The sequence below is a fragment of the Gopherus flavomarginatus genome, chromosome 6 (genome assembly GCF_025201925.1).
Source record: "Gopherus flavomarginatus isolate rGopFla2 chromosome 6, rGopFla2.mat.asm, whole genome shotgun sequence".
Taxonomy (NCBI): domain Eukaryota; kingdom Metazoa; phylum Chordata; order Testudines; family Testudinidae; genus Gopherus; species Gopherus flavomarginatus.
Window position 1 is genome coordinate 107,035,483 of NC_066622.1, and position 12,521 is coordinate 107,048,003.

The following is a 12,521-nucleotide window of genomic DNA, read 5'->3' on the forward strand; positions in this document are numbered from 1 at the left end:
CATCCATGTGGTGCAAAGGGAGAAGAACCTTCCCCTAAATATTGTCATCTCTTTCCCTCTTTGCAATAAAGGGGCTGAAAAGGTTGGATGCCATTGATTTAGAAGGAGTCAAAAAGAGGTGGTCACATCTAATGTGGTTGCTGCCTGGGAACCAAGATTAGGCTCCTGAGCTGTGTGCGTTTAGATGAAATTTCTGAGTTTATTGCACCACTTCACAAGTATGAAGCTCTGGGCTGCCCAGAGGGGGAGGGCAAGTGGGGCAATTTGCCCCAGGCCCCCACAAGAATTTTTCGGGGCTCCTGGAGTGGGGTCCTTCACTTGCTCCGGGGGCCCTTGAAAGCTCTCACAGGGCCCAGGCCCCCAGAGCTTCTTCTGCTCCTGGTCTTTGGCGGCAATTTGGTGGCGGGGGCCCCTGGCCACTGAAGACCCCAGGCCCCCTGAATCCTCTGGGTGGCCCTGATGAAGCTGCCCCAGGGCCTGTCTTGTGCAGGAGTTAATGTTATCATTAGCTTTAACTGAGCAAGCCTGAGTCCTAGGCTGCACTAGATATTAACTATCCCAGTGGTCCCCAACCTCTTTGTGGCCAGTAGCATGTTCATGTTTTCAGAAGAGTGTGGCAGGCGCCAACAATTTTTCAAGGCTTATTTTGTATTTGTACATTAAATAATATGAAAAACATCATATTTAATATAACATAATATATGAATCCAGAGAGAAGCTGCGAGGACAGAGAATACTGGCGCCTGGCCTGCACCCCTAGAGTTCTCTGTCCCCGGCAGGCATTGAGCTGCAGCTTCTCTCTGGCTTATGCCAAGGCCCCGCACCTGCCAGGGTCCGAGAACACTGGCGCCCACAGCCTGCAGCCCCAGAGTTCTCTGTCCCCGGCAGGCACAGGGCCGCAGCTTGTCTCCCCTGCTGGGCATTAGTTGGGCCCCGCACCTGCTGGGCACAGAGAACACCGAGCTCGCAGCCTGAGTTCTCTGTCCCCGTTAGGTGCCGGGCCGCGGCTTCTCTCCCCTGCTGGGCACTAGGTGGGTGCACATAAATGCCCCGGCAGGCGCTATGGCACCCGCGGCCCCACATTGGGGACCACTGAACTACACCATACCCCCTTCACACCAGCTTCTACCTGTCCACCTTTCTACTTGTATAGTATAAAATGAAGGGGCATCAGCATATTGGAACTAAATGGTTCAGTCCGACACCAATGAAGTCTGTAGTCTAGGTCATGCCTTTGGTTGATGCTGCTGTTACCCATTAGTAATTACACCTGTGGCTACTGGGATCCGATTTTATAGGAGGTGGTTTTAGATGGACTATGGTAACTGGGAGAGACTGGGTTTTGATGAATATCGTCATGGAAACAGTCTTTTCTCATGTTCATGAGGGAGTGTTAGGTAGAATACGGTAACGGGAACTGAGCGTAAGGAAGTCTTGTATGGTAAAGGAAATCCGAGATTCCCCTCCTATGGGGAGGATCCTATCTAGGTGGCATCTCTATGATACCGGATATTCCAGGGTTGACGGGGTAGGTCTAGGCTGCTTCTCTAGAGTGGAACCGCCTTTGGCTGGGGGCTGCCGCTGTTGTGCGCCTGCGTGAGCCGGGCTGCCCCAGGCCGCCGTCTGATGCGGTGAGCGGAGCTAGCGGTAGCTGCGGCTCGCAGTGTGAAGAGTGCGCGCGCCCGCCCCCCTCGGTCTGCTGCGCCGGGGGGGCTCGTGCGCCTCCTCCGCCCCCAGCTGCGCCACTGGCATCCCGGGGGCTGCGGGGCGGCAAATGGTTGGGCCGGACGATGCCGGAGCTCAGGGCGGCGCAGCCTTGTTTCCCGCGGGCCGGGAGGAGGAGGAGGCGGAGGAGGACGGGGAGCGGGATGGGAGCCGGAGCCTGAGCGGCGGCTCGGGGCAGGAAGAGCTGCTGCTGCAGCGGTACCTGGCCGGGAAGGTCGGCCCCACGGCGCCTGCGGGGCTGGGCTGCAAGTGCTGCCCGGAGAGACCCCCCAACGGGGCCGCCTGTGTCCTGGGCCCCCACGGGAGAATGACCAACGGGGACGCCGGCTTCCTGCTGCCGCCGGAGGAGCCGCCTGCTTGGGCCGTGCGGACCGAGCCGGGGCCTGAGCAGGAGGAAGCGAGACTGCCCAATGGGGGCGTCCCTCATTTCCTCCCCGATCCCCAGCCGGAGCCGGGGGGCGGCGCGAGCCGGGCGAGCCCGCCGGCGGGGGCCGCCCTGGAAGAGCCGCTGAGAAGTTGTTACTTGGGGCCCGATCCGGAGCGGGGCGCAGCGGTTGGTAGCGGAGCTGGGACTGAAAGCCCGTCAGAAGCCGCAGCCGGCGTCCGGACTCCCCGGGACTGCAGCTATGGGGCTGCTGCGGCAGGAGCCCTTTGCCCGGCGCCTCTGGGCTTCACAGACATTAACCTGAATTCCCGCAACACCTACGAAGTGAGCCGGCGGCGAAGCGCCCCGGAGCACCTGCCCCATGGGGGGACACCGGCCACAGCCCCGGCCCCTTCCCAGGAGCCGACGGACAAAACCAAGAGAATTTCTATCCCTGGCAGCAGCAGCGGCATCGCCGACTTCATTGCAAGGTGAGATTTCCCCCCTCTCCCGGAGCCCGTGTTACCGGGCCGGGAGCGATACTGACCTTCCTAGCTGGGGAGGGGGAAGGAAAGGACACTACCCCGGTGCATGGGAGACAAGGGACAGCAGTGAGCTGATGGGTGGAATAAACTGTAAAAATATCGTTAGTCCGTGCAGAGATCCTCCCAAGGTGACCTGATGCTGTGCTGTCCTATTTCACTAAGGTCTCCTGAAACTAGCACTGGGAACTGTGACCTGACCCCCACCTACCCACTCACTCAGCTTTTAAGCATAAAAACTATTTAAATGTCAAAGAGTCATTTTCAGTAACACTGGTAATGTTACCAAGAGACCTGTGTCACCTTATAAAGTAAGGGAGGTATTGGAGCATAAGCTTTCATGGTGAATACCCACTTTATCAAACACATTCACCCATGAAAGCTTATGCTCCAATACTTCTGTTAGTCTGTAAGGTGCCACAGGACCCTTTGTTGCTTTTTACAGATCCGGACTAACACGGCTACTCCTCTGATACTGATAACCTTAGCACTAACTTCCAGCAATGGTAGAATCGTGTGCAATACTTGAGTATCTGCTAGTCCTGCCAGCCAGAGAGAGGCCGACTGTGCACTTGGGAGGGAATCTAAGAACACTGATTCCTCCTGTACGCTACAAACATATGTCAGTTAAAAGTACCTTGCTGTGGGATGTGGAAAATCCAAACCCCTGGCAACATAGTTACACTGACCTGGTGGACATAGCTACCACCTTTGGGAGAGGTGGAGTACCTACATGGACTGGAGAAGCCCTCTCTTTAAAGTAGGTAGTGTCTTCAGCAGTCGATGCAATGCTGTAAGTATAGCTGTGCCCTTTAAGACAGTTTTGGAACTCCAGACCCTGAGTTTGTTGATTTCAAAACTGAAGACTGCATCACATGTCAAAGTAGTTACAGCAGTAGCATGATCCATGTTAACTTAATAGCCACAGGTCTCTGGAGAATATTTTGGAATAAAATAAACTCTTCTGGGTTTGAGAATTGCTGTCAAAATACTATGACTGTTATCGTAGTTTTCTGCTCCTCAGTAACTTTCAATCAGAAAGCTATGGAACTTAATTGAAAACATGATAAAGAAACAGCAGCTTTTCATTCATAAGCAGAGCGTGGAAAATTGTACAAGCCACCAACTGGCTTCAGTGCTAAGCCTGTTTGGAGTAAATTTGAAGGAAAGACCTTTGAAAGGCAGAGCTGTTTAATTCTGGGATCTCTCCTGTATAATACAGGGTTAATGTGCCCCAATGGACACAGCCTATCCTGTGATAGATCATGGGTATTTACCTACACTCTCACTCTTCTCTATGTTGTTCTCTTTCCCTGCATTGTCTTAATTCTCTTCCTCCCTCTCCCCTCCCCCTTTATCTTTTTTTCCTCCAAAATCAGTCTCAGGTATAAGTATGCAATCTCTCACATCCAGTTAACTAATACAATCTTCTCACGCACAAGGTTTGGAAATCTTACAAGAAATCAGATAGAGTAAACCTACTAGCCGAAGATTGATATGAAAGATGAGTTTCAGTCTGCAGAGACAATGCCCAAGTGAGAAGCAGACTTTCCCTTGCTGCAGCTGCTGGGGAAGGGGAAGGTGCTTGGATTCCTACTGGATGCTATCCCTGGATTCTGCTTTGGAGTTATCCTCAAGCTAGTAACTGCCTGATAAATTTGTCTTCATTTCTGAAGAGCCTCCTGACTGCTTCAAGGATAGATTGAGGGAGGTGTCTACCAGTTTCCTGTGTAATGCAATGGGAGTGCGTGGGGCATCTGCTCGCTCTCTCCTTTGCTTTTGTGTCATTTTTTTGTTTCCAGTACTCTATGCTCCCCTGCCTCATTTTTTGAGTATTCCAAATTAATAACTCCAGTTCTTGTTGTTTATTGATTTCCAAAGTAGTAGCCAAGTAACACTGAGTAGTCTTCTGGGAATCAGTGAAGACTGACAAGGCTAAATCCAGGTCTGTACTACAAACTTCCACCAGTATACTAATGTTTGGTGTGGAGAAGATGACTTTTATTCCTCCCAATACTTCTTTTCTGACAAACCATCCTGATGTAGATGCAGTTATATACTGGCTTAAGTGTTTTTGCCATTACAACTTATTTTACGTGGGGAATCTGTGTACTATACTGGCAAAAACATTCTTTTCCTGATACAAGCTGCATCTACTCTAGGAGAGTTTGCTGGTACAGCTTTACTGGCAAACCTTTTCTAGTATAGACCTACGTTTCCATTTTGCTGCAGTTTGGAGAAACCCTGCTAAAGCATTGGAGTGATTTCTAAAGTGTACTAACTGGTTTGGGTAGACCTTACCACACAGCATCAGGTTTCCTAGTGTGCTTTAACTTAGTGCTCAAACACCACTATGTTAAAGCACATTAGGGAACTTTTAGCTTGCACCAGCAGGGTCTGCCTAGACCAGTTAATGTGTTTTTAGAAATCAGACCCCTTGCTGCTCTGTGTAAGACAAGCCCATATGCTCCTTTTATGAGATGGCTGAAGTAGACCCCGTCCCCCCACTCCAGCCGCCAGCTGGCTTCTGCGGCCGGATCCGTGTGGGTCTCCTGCAGGTGTTGTAGGTTATCTTTGCAGCTTTAAGGGCTAGAAACCCTTCCCTGCCACCTCACCTCCCTTTTTTTAAAGTGTTTAAATATCGTGGAATTTGATAGTTTTTGTTTGAAGAGGAACAGGTCTGAGACTGTTAAAGTTGCCCTATGAGTGAATCCTCAGTAGTGACAATGGGATCTCTTGTGAATCTTCTGAATAGATCATTGTATTACAATGAGCACAAAGTCATAAATGACGCTGGTACCAAACCTTTACGTTGCAATACTTGCCAACAATCCCAGTTATGCATGCCTTGATTTCCACTGAAGGTGCTTTTTATAGAAGGGAGAACCACTTCTCTGTTCTTCCCCTGTAGTTTTGTGTTAAAACTCTGACTTTTTCATTTTCTTACTTTATTCTGTCCTCTGTTTTATTTAAAATGAGTCTAAAACGTAGCTGCCTTTTGTTTTCTGTTTTGTTTTTGGTAGAAGACATTTAAATGCGAAAGAGGCAGCTGACTAGACTAATAGACCAGAAATAAGTGTTTCCTTCAGGCTTTTTGGTAAACATTCATTAAGGAAGGCATGCTAGAACTCAAACTGCCTTGTAAGTGTGACTACTTGCTGTTTGTAAGTTACAGCTGAACACAACTTTGTGCTTAATCACAGAATCACTTCCTTCTTTCAATAGTCAGAACCTAGACTGTCACAATATTAACGTAAACTGAAACCTTAAATATCAAACCTAATGCCCATATGTGGGAGAAATTTGATGTGATCATTGTTAGTCTTGAAACCAAAGTCCCAATCTCTGCCAAGTACTGTCAAATCTATTTGATATAGTGCTAATTTTTTTTCTTGGAAATAAGTTTTCACCATCTTTCTTGTTCTATCTTTCTTTTCATTTTTCCCCCAGCATGCGGTGTGGGCCTCCTGTAAGACAGCCATAGTAATTGAGGGGTTTGTTAGGGCTGATGATCAGTGAGGCAGGGAAAACTGCATGTCCCCAGATCCATCTGCCTCCACCTTAAATGTGTGTGTCTGATGCTATGGCCAAAGTTTCTTGAAAGCTACCTACCTTCTCTTAGACCTTGTCTACTTAACAGGCACTGTACTGCTATATAGTTACATCTGTATAATCTTGTAGTGTAGATGCAGCATACAGTGACAGAAGGAGTGTTTCCACTGCTGTAGGAACACCACCTCCCCAACCAATGGTAGTTAGGTCAATGGAAACACTCTTATGTTGACCTAGTTGCATCTGCACTGCGAGTTGAGTTGGCATAACTGCAGTGCTTGGTGTGGATTTTTCCTACCCCTTGGTGACACAGTTATGTCTATTTTAAATTTAAGTGTAGACTGAGCCTTAATGTACATAAATCTGGCAGTAGCTCTTGTGGTACATAATTATAGTCTGAGTCCTGATGTATGCTTTACATTTAGGTTGACATAGTGAACCTGAAGCTGAAGAATCTGCACCATGAGACTATAGTTTTCTGACCCTCAAGTTGTAGCTAGGTTGATAGAAGAATGTTTCTGTCAACTTAGCTACCGTCGCTTTGGGAAATGGTGTTCCTACAGCAATAGAAAACCCCCTTCCGTTAGCATAGGCTGTGTCTATGCTGTTAGGTTATGGCGGCATAGCTATGGCACTGTAGGTATGCTGGTAGAATTCCCATACTGTAGATGTGGCCTGAGACAGCAGCCTACTAGCCCAAGTGTGTCTCTTGTCTCATTGTTCAGATCATTTTTGAGCAATGCTAGTGGAACCCCCTGCTCTAGCTGCATGAAGCCTCCCAGTGAGTATGGAAAACTGAAGGGGAATGAAAACAAATAATGCTTCTGCTTCCCCCCCTTTTCTCAGTCTCCCCCCCCCTCCAAAAAAAAAGTCAAAGAATGAACTGTAAAAGGGCAAGAGAAGGAAACAGATGGAGATCAGACAGCAGTAACTGTACCAGGGCTCCTGCAAGAAGGTTGGGAACCATTGTTTTTGTGATGGCTTTTCTAGGGTATAAAAGTTTTAAAAAGTTTTACAGTTATGTAATATATATGCAAGAACATGTATTTGTTATGCACATAGCTATTATTCCTTTCCCAAGAACATTTTTACTATCTCACTTTATAGTCACCTGACAGTTGTTGGTAAGATACTTGATTACCATTTTATTCTCAAGTTTACAGCTTAAGAACTGTGAACTGTTTTTTGTCCTGCATCTTTTCATTTTCCCCCCTCAATGTTTACATTGTTGCTATTTTGAATAGCATGTTTAATGTTAATTTTGCAGAAATAAAATCTAATGGAACATGGTTCAGTTTCTTGTTTCCCAAATTCACCTTAATGAAGAGTTGTCCTTGCTAGTGTAATCTGAACAGTTAGTTACTATGGCAGTTACATAAAAAAAGAACAAGACACATTGTAAGTATATTATTGATGGAATAAAACAGTCCAGGGGAATCATTGTTGTACTTTCAAAGAGAAAACTTTTAAAGTAGTATTTCCTAGAGTGGGGTAGCAGATAGTGCCAGGTTAGTTTGGATAGGGACACAGGGCAGAGAAGGGGATCACTAGTGGAAAAGTCACCTAAGCCCACGTTTCCTTTACTCTATTGTAAACATGTTCCTCTGGCTGTACCTCAAAAGCTGATTATCATCACATCTTGCTCCTACTGTTGATCTTAATAAGCAGATGGGGAACTGAAAAGAGGTCAGTTATCAGAAAAATTATCTTCTATACGTAGCTGATCTAAACACTGCTGCTAGTTTATTGATTATGCTTATTTTTTGGTTTCTGCTCATTCTAGTTCCTTTGCAGCTTCAGCTGTCTGTTTTGGTAAAAAGCTGCTGGACTCAAATTTTGTTGCAGTGATCATTATAGTTAACTTCAAATAACGTTTTCCCACCTACAGTGTAGCTTGGCTAAAATTGTGCAAACAAGACAAAAAAGCGTGCATATTTTAAAGTTGCAATCAAAAATAATTTGAAGGCTTTTTTGGCACATGTAATGTACAGTAAATGCAGAACAACAACTTATTCTGCCATTATTTCTTGGCCCTTCTGAGACCTTCTATCTAGTTCTACCAGATTTATGTGAACAAGTTACTAGAATTGCATGAATACATTTAGTGCAGCCACTTTGTAGCTCAAAGAAGAAAAACCAACCTGTAATAAATTGAGAAACTACTTCTAAAAATCTAGGTTTCTTTATTTTTTAGGCTTTTTTTGCCTTTGCTTTTGGTGATGTGCTCTGTTAGTATTTTTAATTTAATAGTGCCCATTTCAAGTATGTTTTCTTCCCATCTGATCACCAAGTATTTCTGTCAAATCATTAAACATTAACATAGTTATGCAGTTGCTGTATAGTATCTCCATGTTTGTCTATAGCCAGAACTCTGTTGTACATGTGTGAATGATGAGGATAGTTGATTTATTGTCCTTCCCTTTATTTTTCTTTCCTGTATTTATTAAAATTAGTGTTTTTAACCCTAATGTTCCTTGGTATGCATGGTTGAGTTTAAGGTTACCAGTTTGTTGATAAGAGTATTGGAATCTGTTGTACTTGTAAGGCTGGTCTGTACTAGGCATACTTGTCACTAAGAGCTTTGTTCAAACTGATAAAACACAATCTACCCATAGGTGCTTGTAATACTTTTATTAGTTCTAAGTGTTACAGCTGTAGTAACCTTGAGGGCTTATCTATACAGTGTTAGTGTACATTAGCTGTGGTATAAATTCCAGTGTGCTGTACATGTGTTGCTCACTGCCCATGTGGACCCTGCTAGCATTCACTAAAAATTCCATAACAGCACAGAAAGGAAATTAGTGCATGCCAGCAGAGCCCATATGGGCAGTTGAAGTGCAACATGCTGGTATGCACTAGAAATTACACCCCAGCTGGTGTACACTAATGCAGTGTGTTGACAAGCCCTGAGCAGGTCATAACTGCTTCAGTTTTCATGACTTCAGTCTGATGTAGACTAGCAACTTGAGTGCTACAGCCATTTTGGTTCAATTAGTCATCCAAGTGCAATATAACAATGCTTCTGTCTGTGAGACAAACTTGCAGCCAAACCAGGGCTGCTAGCTCAGCTGCCCTGCCAACAGGGGCTGTTAGGTGCCAAAACTCAAGAGGTGCTTCTGCAACAGACCTGTTGTGAGTTGCCACTCAGGCATTCTGCAACAATCCAGCTGCACTAACTTACAGTGCGGGCTCTTTGTGAATGGTATCAGTCTTCAGGCATGTGACAGCAGCTTAACTCTCAGTGGAGCCTGGGTCAGATGACCCCCAGGCTCAGGTATTTCCCCAATACAACAGCACTGTTGGCCAGGAACCCTCACACTGCAATGCAGCAGATCAGACTCTAAACTCCCAGCCTGTTTCTGATCTTGTTTCTGCCCCAGCCTTGCCTGAGCCTTGTTCTAGTCTTGTCCTTGCCTTACTCTGACCTTGCTCCAGCTTGCCTCCACTTCCTGACCCCCTTGGACTCTAACCACCTGGCTTTGACCTCTGGCCTGCACCTCCAGGTACAGTACTGTTTTGGCTTGTCTATAGACTCTGATTTTGGTTCTGATTCTCAGTAGGTTCCAGTGCTATCTTCTGCTCAGTCCGACCCTATCTCAGGCTTTGCCCTCTACTCCGACTAGTAGGCCTGACTATCAGGAGGCAGGGTCTGACACTGTGCATCCTTCAGTGACATCTGAGACTCATTCTACCACAAGTCAACTCTTCCCCTACCAGTTCATCTAGGTTCCAGGCAAGTCTGACAGCAGCTGAGGCTTTGCTTAACTGGTTGGTTGTCTTACTAAAAATTGCTTCATTCAGTAAGGTCCAAGCATTAAGTGCACATCATATGCAAGACATGCTGTTCTGTTGATGGCATTTTTGTTTTATTGATTTCCTGGGGAAGGGAGGCGAGAGGAGCAACAAAAAACGCCAACCAATTTAAGGAATTCTGTACAAAATCTTCTGTAACTTAAACTTGACCTGTAAAGGGAGGGGAAAAATTGTTCGGGTAGTTGTTTTGTGATGTATAAAGAAGACTTCAGTATTTAAGAATTTTGCAATTTCTGTTTAACATTAGAAATACAGGTCTTGTACATCCTAAAAGACTGCGGATAAGCATGAGAACAAGTGAAACTGATGTTTCAAGAAATGAGAGCTGACCAGTTGGAAGGGAAAATAAATTTTAGGTTTTGGTATATATTAACATCTGTTTCTAATGCTGATGTTCAATGAGAATTTTCCAAAGAGGAGGACTTGGGTGATGAATCTTCAACTCATCATCTGTTAATTAAGGTGTGGATTCATAATAAAAATCTGAGACACTCAGCCTCCCCTCTCCTTCCCATATAATGTATTAACTTTTTGTGTGTAAGCATGGAAAAATTGGTGGTCCATAGTTGTTCAGATAAAGAAAATTGACTGATCTTGTAGTGATTCTTGTTTGTGTTCAACACATAGCTACTCTTATTTTTAAATGCATCTAGACCAGCACTGCAAAGCAGTGATCCATTTCAAAGTTTTATTTTAATTTTAAAATGCCTCTGAACATGGCTCAGTCAGTTAGGAAGCTTATTTTTAAAATCAACCATGAGAACTTCCTCACTTAAGATCCAAGGTATACACTTTAGAAGTGGAGCAACATAAATTATCATGATTCAAATAATTTTCCTTAAATCATTGATGTAAACCAAGTTGAAGCTTTCTAAAACTTGTTTCAAAATTTGATGCTTTAGATTAAAATTAGGGCTGTTGATTGATCACAGTTAACTCACAATTAACTCTAAAACTACAATTAATCGTGATTAATTTTTTTAATCACAATTATTTTTTATCGCACTGTTAAACAATAGAATAGCCAGCTGAAATTTATTAAATATTTATGGATGGTTTTCTACATTTTCTACTATATTGATTTGAATTACAGTGCAGAATACAAAGTGTACAGTGCTTACTTTATATTTTTGATTATAAATATTTGCACTGTAAAAATGATAAAAGAAATAGTATTTTTCAATTCACCTCATACAAGTACTGTAGTGAAATCTCTTTATCGTGAAATTTAGAAGAAAAAAACTATATTTATATGTAACAACTGAACTCAAAACCAAAACAGTTTAGCATAACTGAACATAAATACCTTGCAATGCTGGCTACAAAAGTCCTAAGTGAATGCCTATTCTCACTTTCTGGTGACATTGTAAATAAGTGGGCAGCATTATCTCCCATAAATGTAAACAAACCTGTTCGTCTTAGCGATTGGCTGAACAAGAAATAGGACAAAGTGAATTTGTAGGCTCTAAAGTTTTACATTTGTTTTATTTTTGAATGCAATTATTTTTATACATAATTCTACATTTGTAAGTTCAACTTTCGTGATAGAGACTGTACTACAGTACTTGTATTAGGTGAATTGCAAAATACTATTTCTCTTGTTTTTTATAGTGCTAATATTTGTAATAAAAACAAATATAAAGTGAGCATTGTACACTTTGTATTCTGTATTGTAATTTAAATCAATATATTTGAAAATGTAGAAAATATCAAAAAATACTTAAATGGTATTGTATTGTTTAACAGTGCAATTAATCGTGATTAATTTTTTTAATCTCTTGGCAGCCCTAACTGAAACATATAATGAACTAAATTATAATTGCCTTTTAAAATGCTACTACTAGTAGGATATCTTATTGGAACTTACAAAGTTGCTATTAGCAAAAACAGAATATGTGAAAATTAAGGCCCTGTTCCTTCATACACATATGCAGGTACGTAATTATGAATGAGAGTAAATAGGACCATTCATCTGAGTAAAGTTACGCATGCACAAAGTATTAGAAGCATAAATAATAAAAATACAATTTTAGCCAAACTTTTCTTTTTATGACACAAATTTTTTTGTTAAAAATTGCTTCATTGTTAATAGCAAAGTTTTTAGACTTTTTAAATACGCTAAAAGTTGTTGTGAATTTCTTCATTGACTATTTTGCTTCCAAGTGTGTTAGGAATACAGGTATCATTATGGATCCTAATGGAATATAGCTCAATCAAAGCCACAAGTCACAAAAACAGAATTGAAGTTCAGCATACTGGAAATTGGTGTTGGTTGCAAATATAGTTTAGGTTATTTACTTACTAGTTTTATGTTTGAATTTTGTGGTGTTCCCACAGAAATGATGTTAATGAAGGTCTTTACAACTGTTTCAGCAGATGAGCATTTCAAGTATGAAGTCTCTTAGAAAAGTCTCTAAAATTTGAAATTCTACCTATTGGGAAAGTATTTAAAGAAACCAGTACAAAATGTCCACTTTTCCAATTTAAGATTGTAAAATGGGAAGAAAGCAAACAACTAATAAGTA

General features: G+C 43.2%; 1 protein-coding gene and 1 long non-coding RNA gene across 3 annotated transcripts in view; both read left to right on the top strand.

Moving 5' to 3' along the window:
- The first annotated feature begins 1,444 nt into the window (after window positions 1-1,444).
- Window positions 1,445-12,521, top strand: part of TBC1D12 (TBC1 domain family member 12) — an 81,963-nt gene continuing 70,886 nt past the window's right edge. The window contains exon 1 of one of the 2 annotated variants that reach the window (XM_050959403.1): window positions 1,445-2,580. In XM_050959403.1, coding sequence (XP_050815360.1) covers window positions 1,775-2,580 — 806 coding nt within the window. In that variant the 5' untranslated portion in view covers window positions 1,445-1,774. The remainder of the gene's footprint in view (window positions 2,581-12,521) is intronic. The other variant, XM_050959404.1, reaches the window with a different exon arrangement.
- Window positions 3,304-7,472, top strand: LOC127054109 (uncharacterized). The gene is made up of 2 exons (XR_007775186.1): window positions 3,304-3,391; window positions 4,074-7,472. It is a non-coding gene; the product is annotated as an uncharacterized LOC127054109 (long non-coding RNA).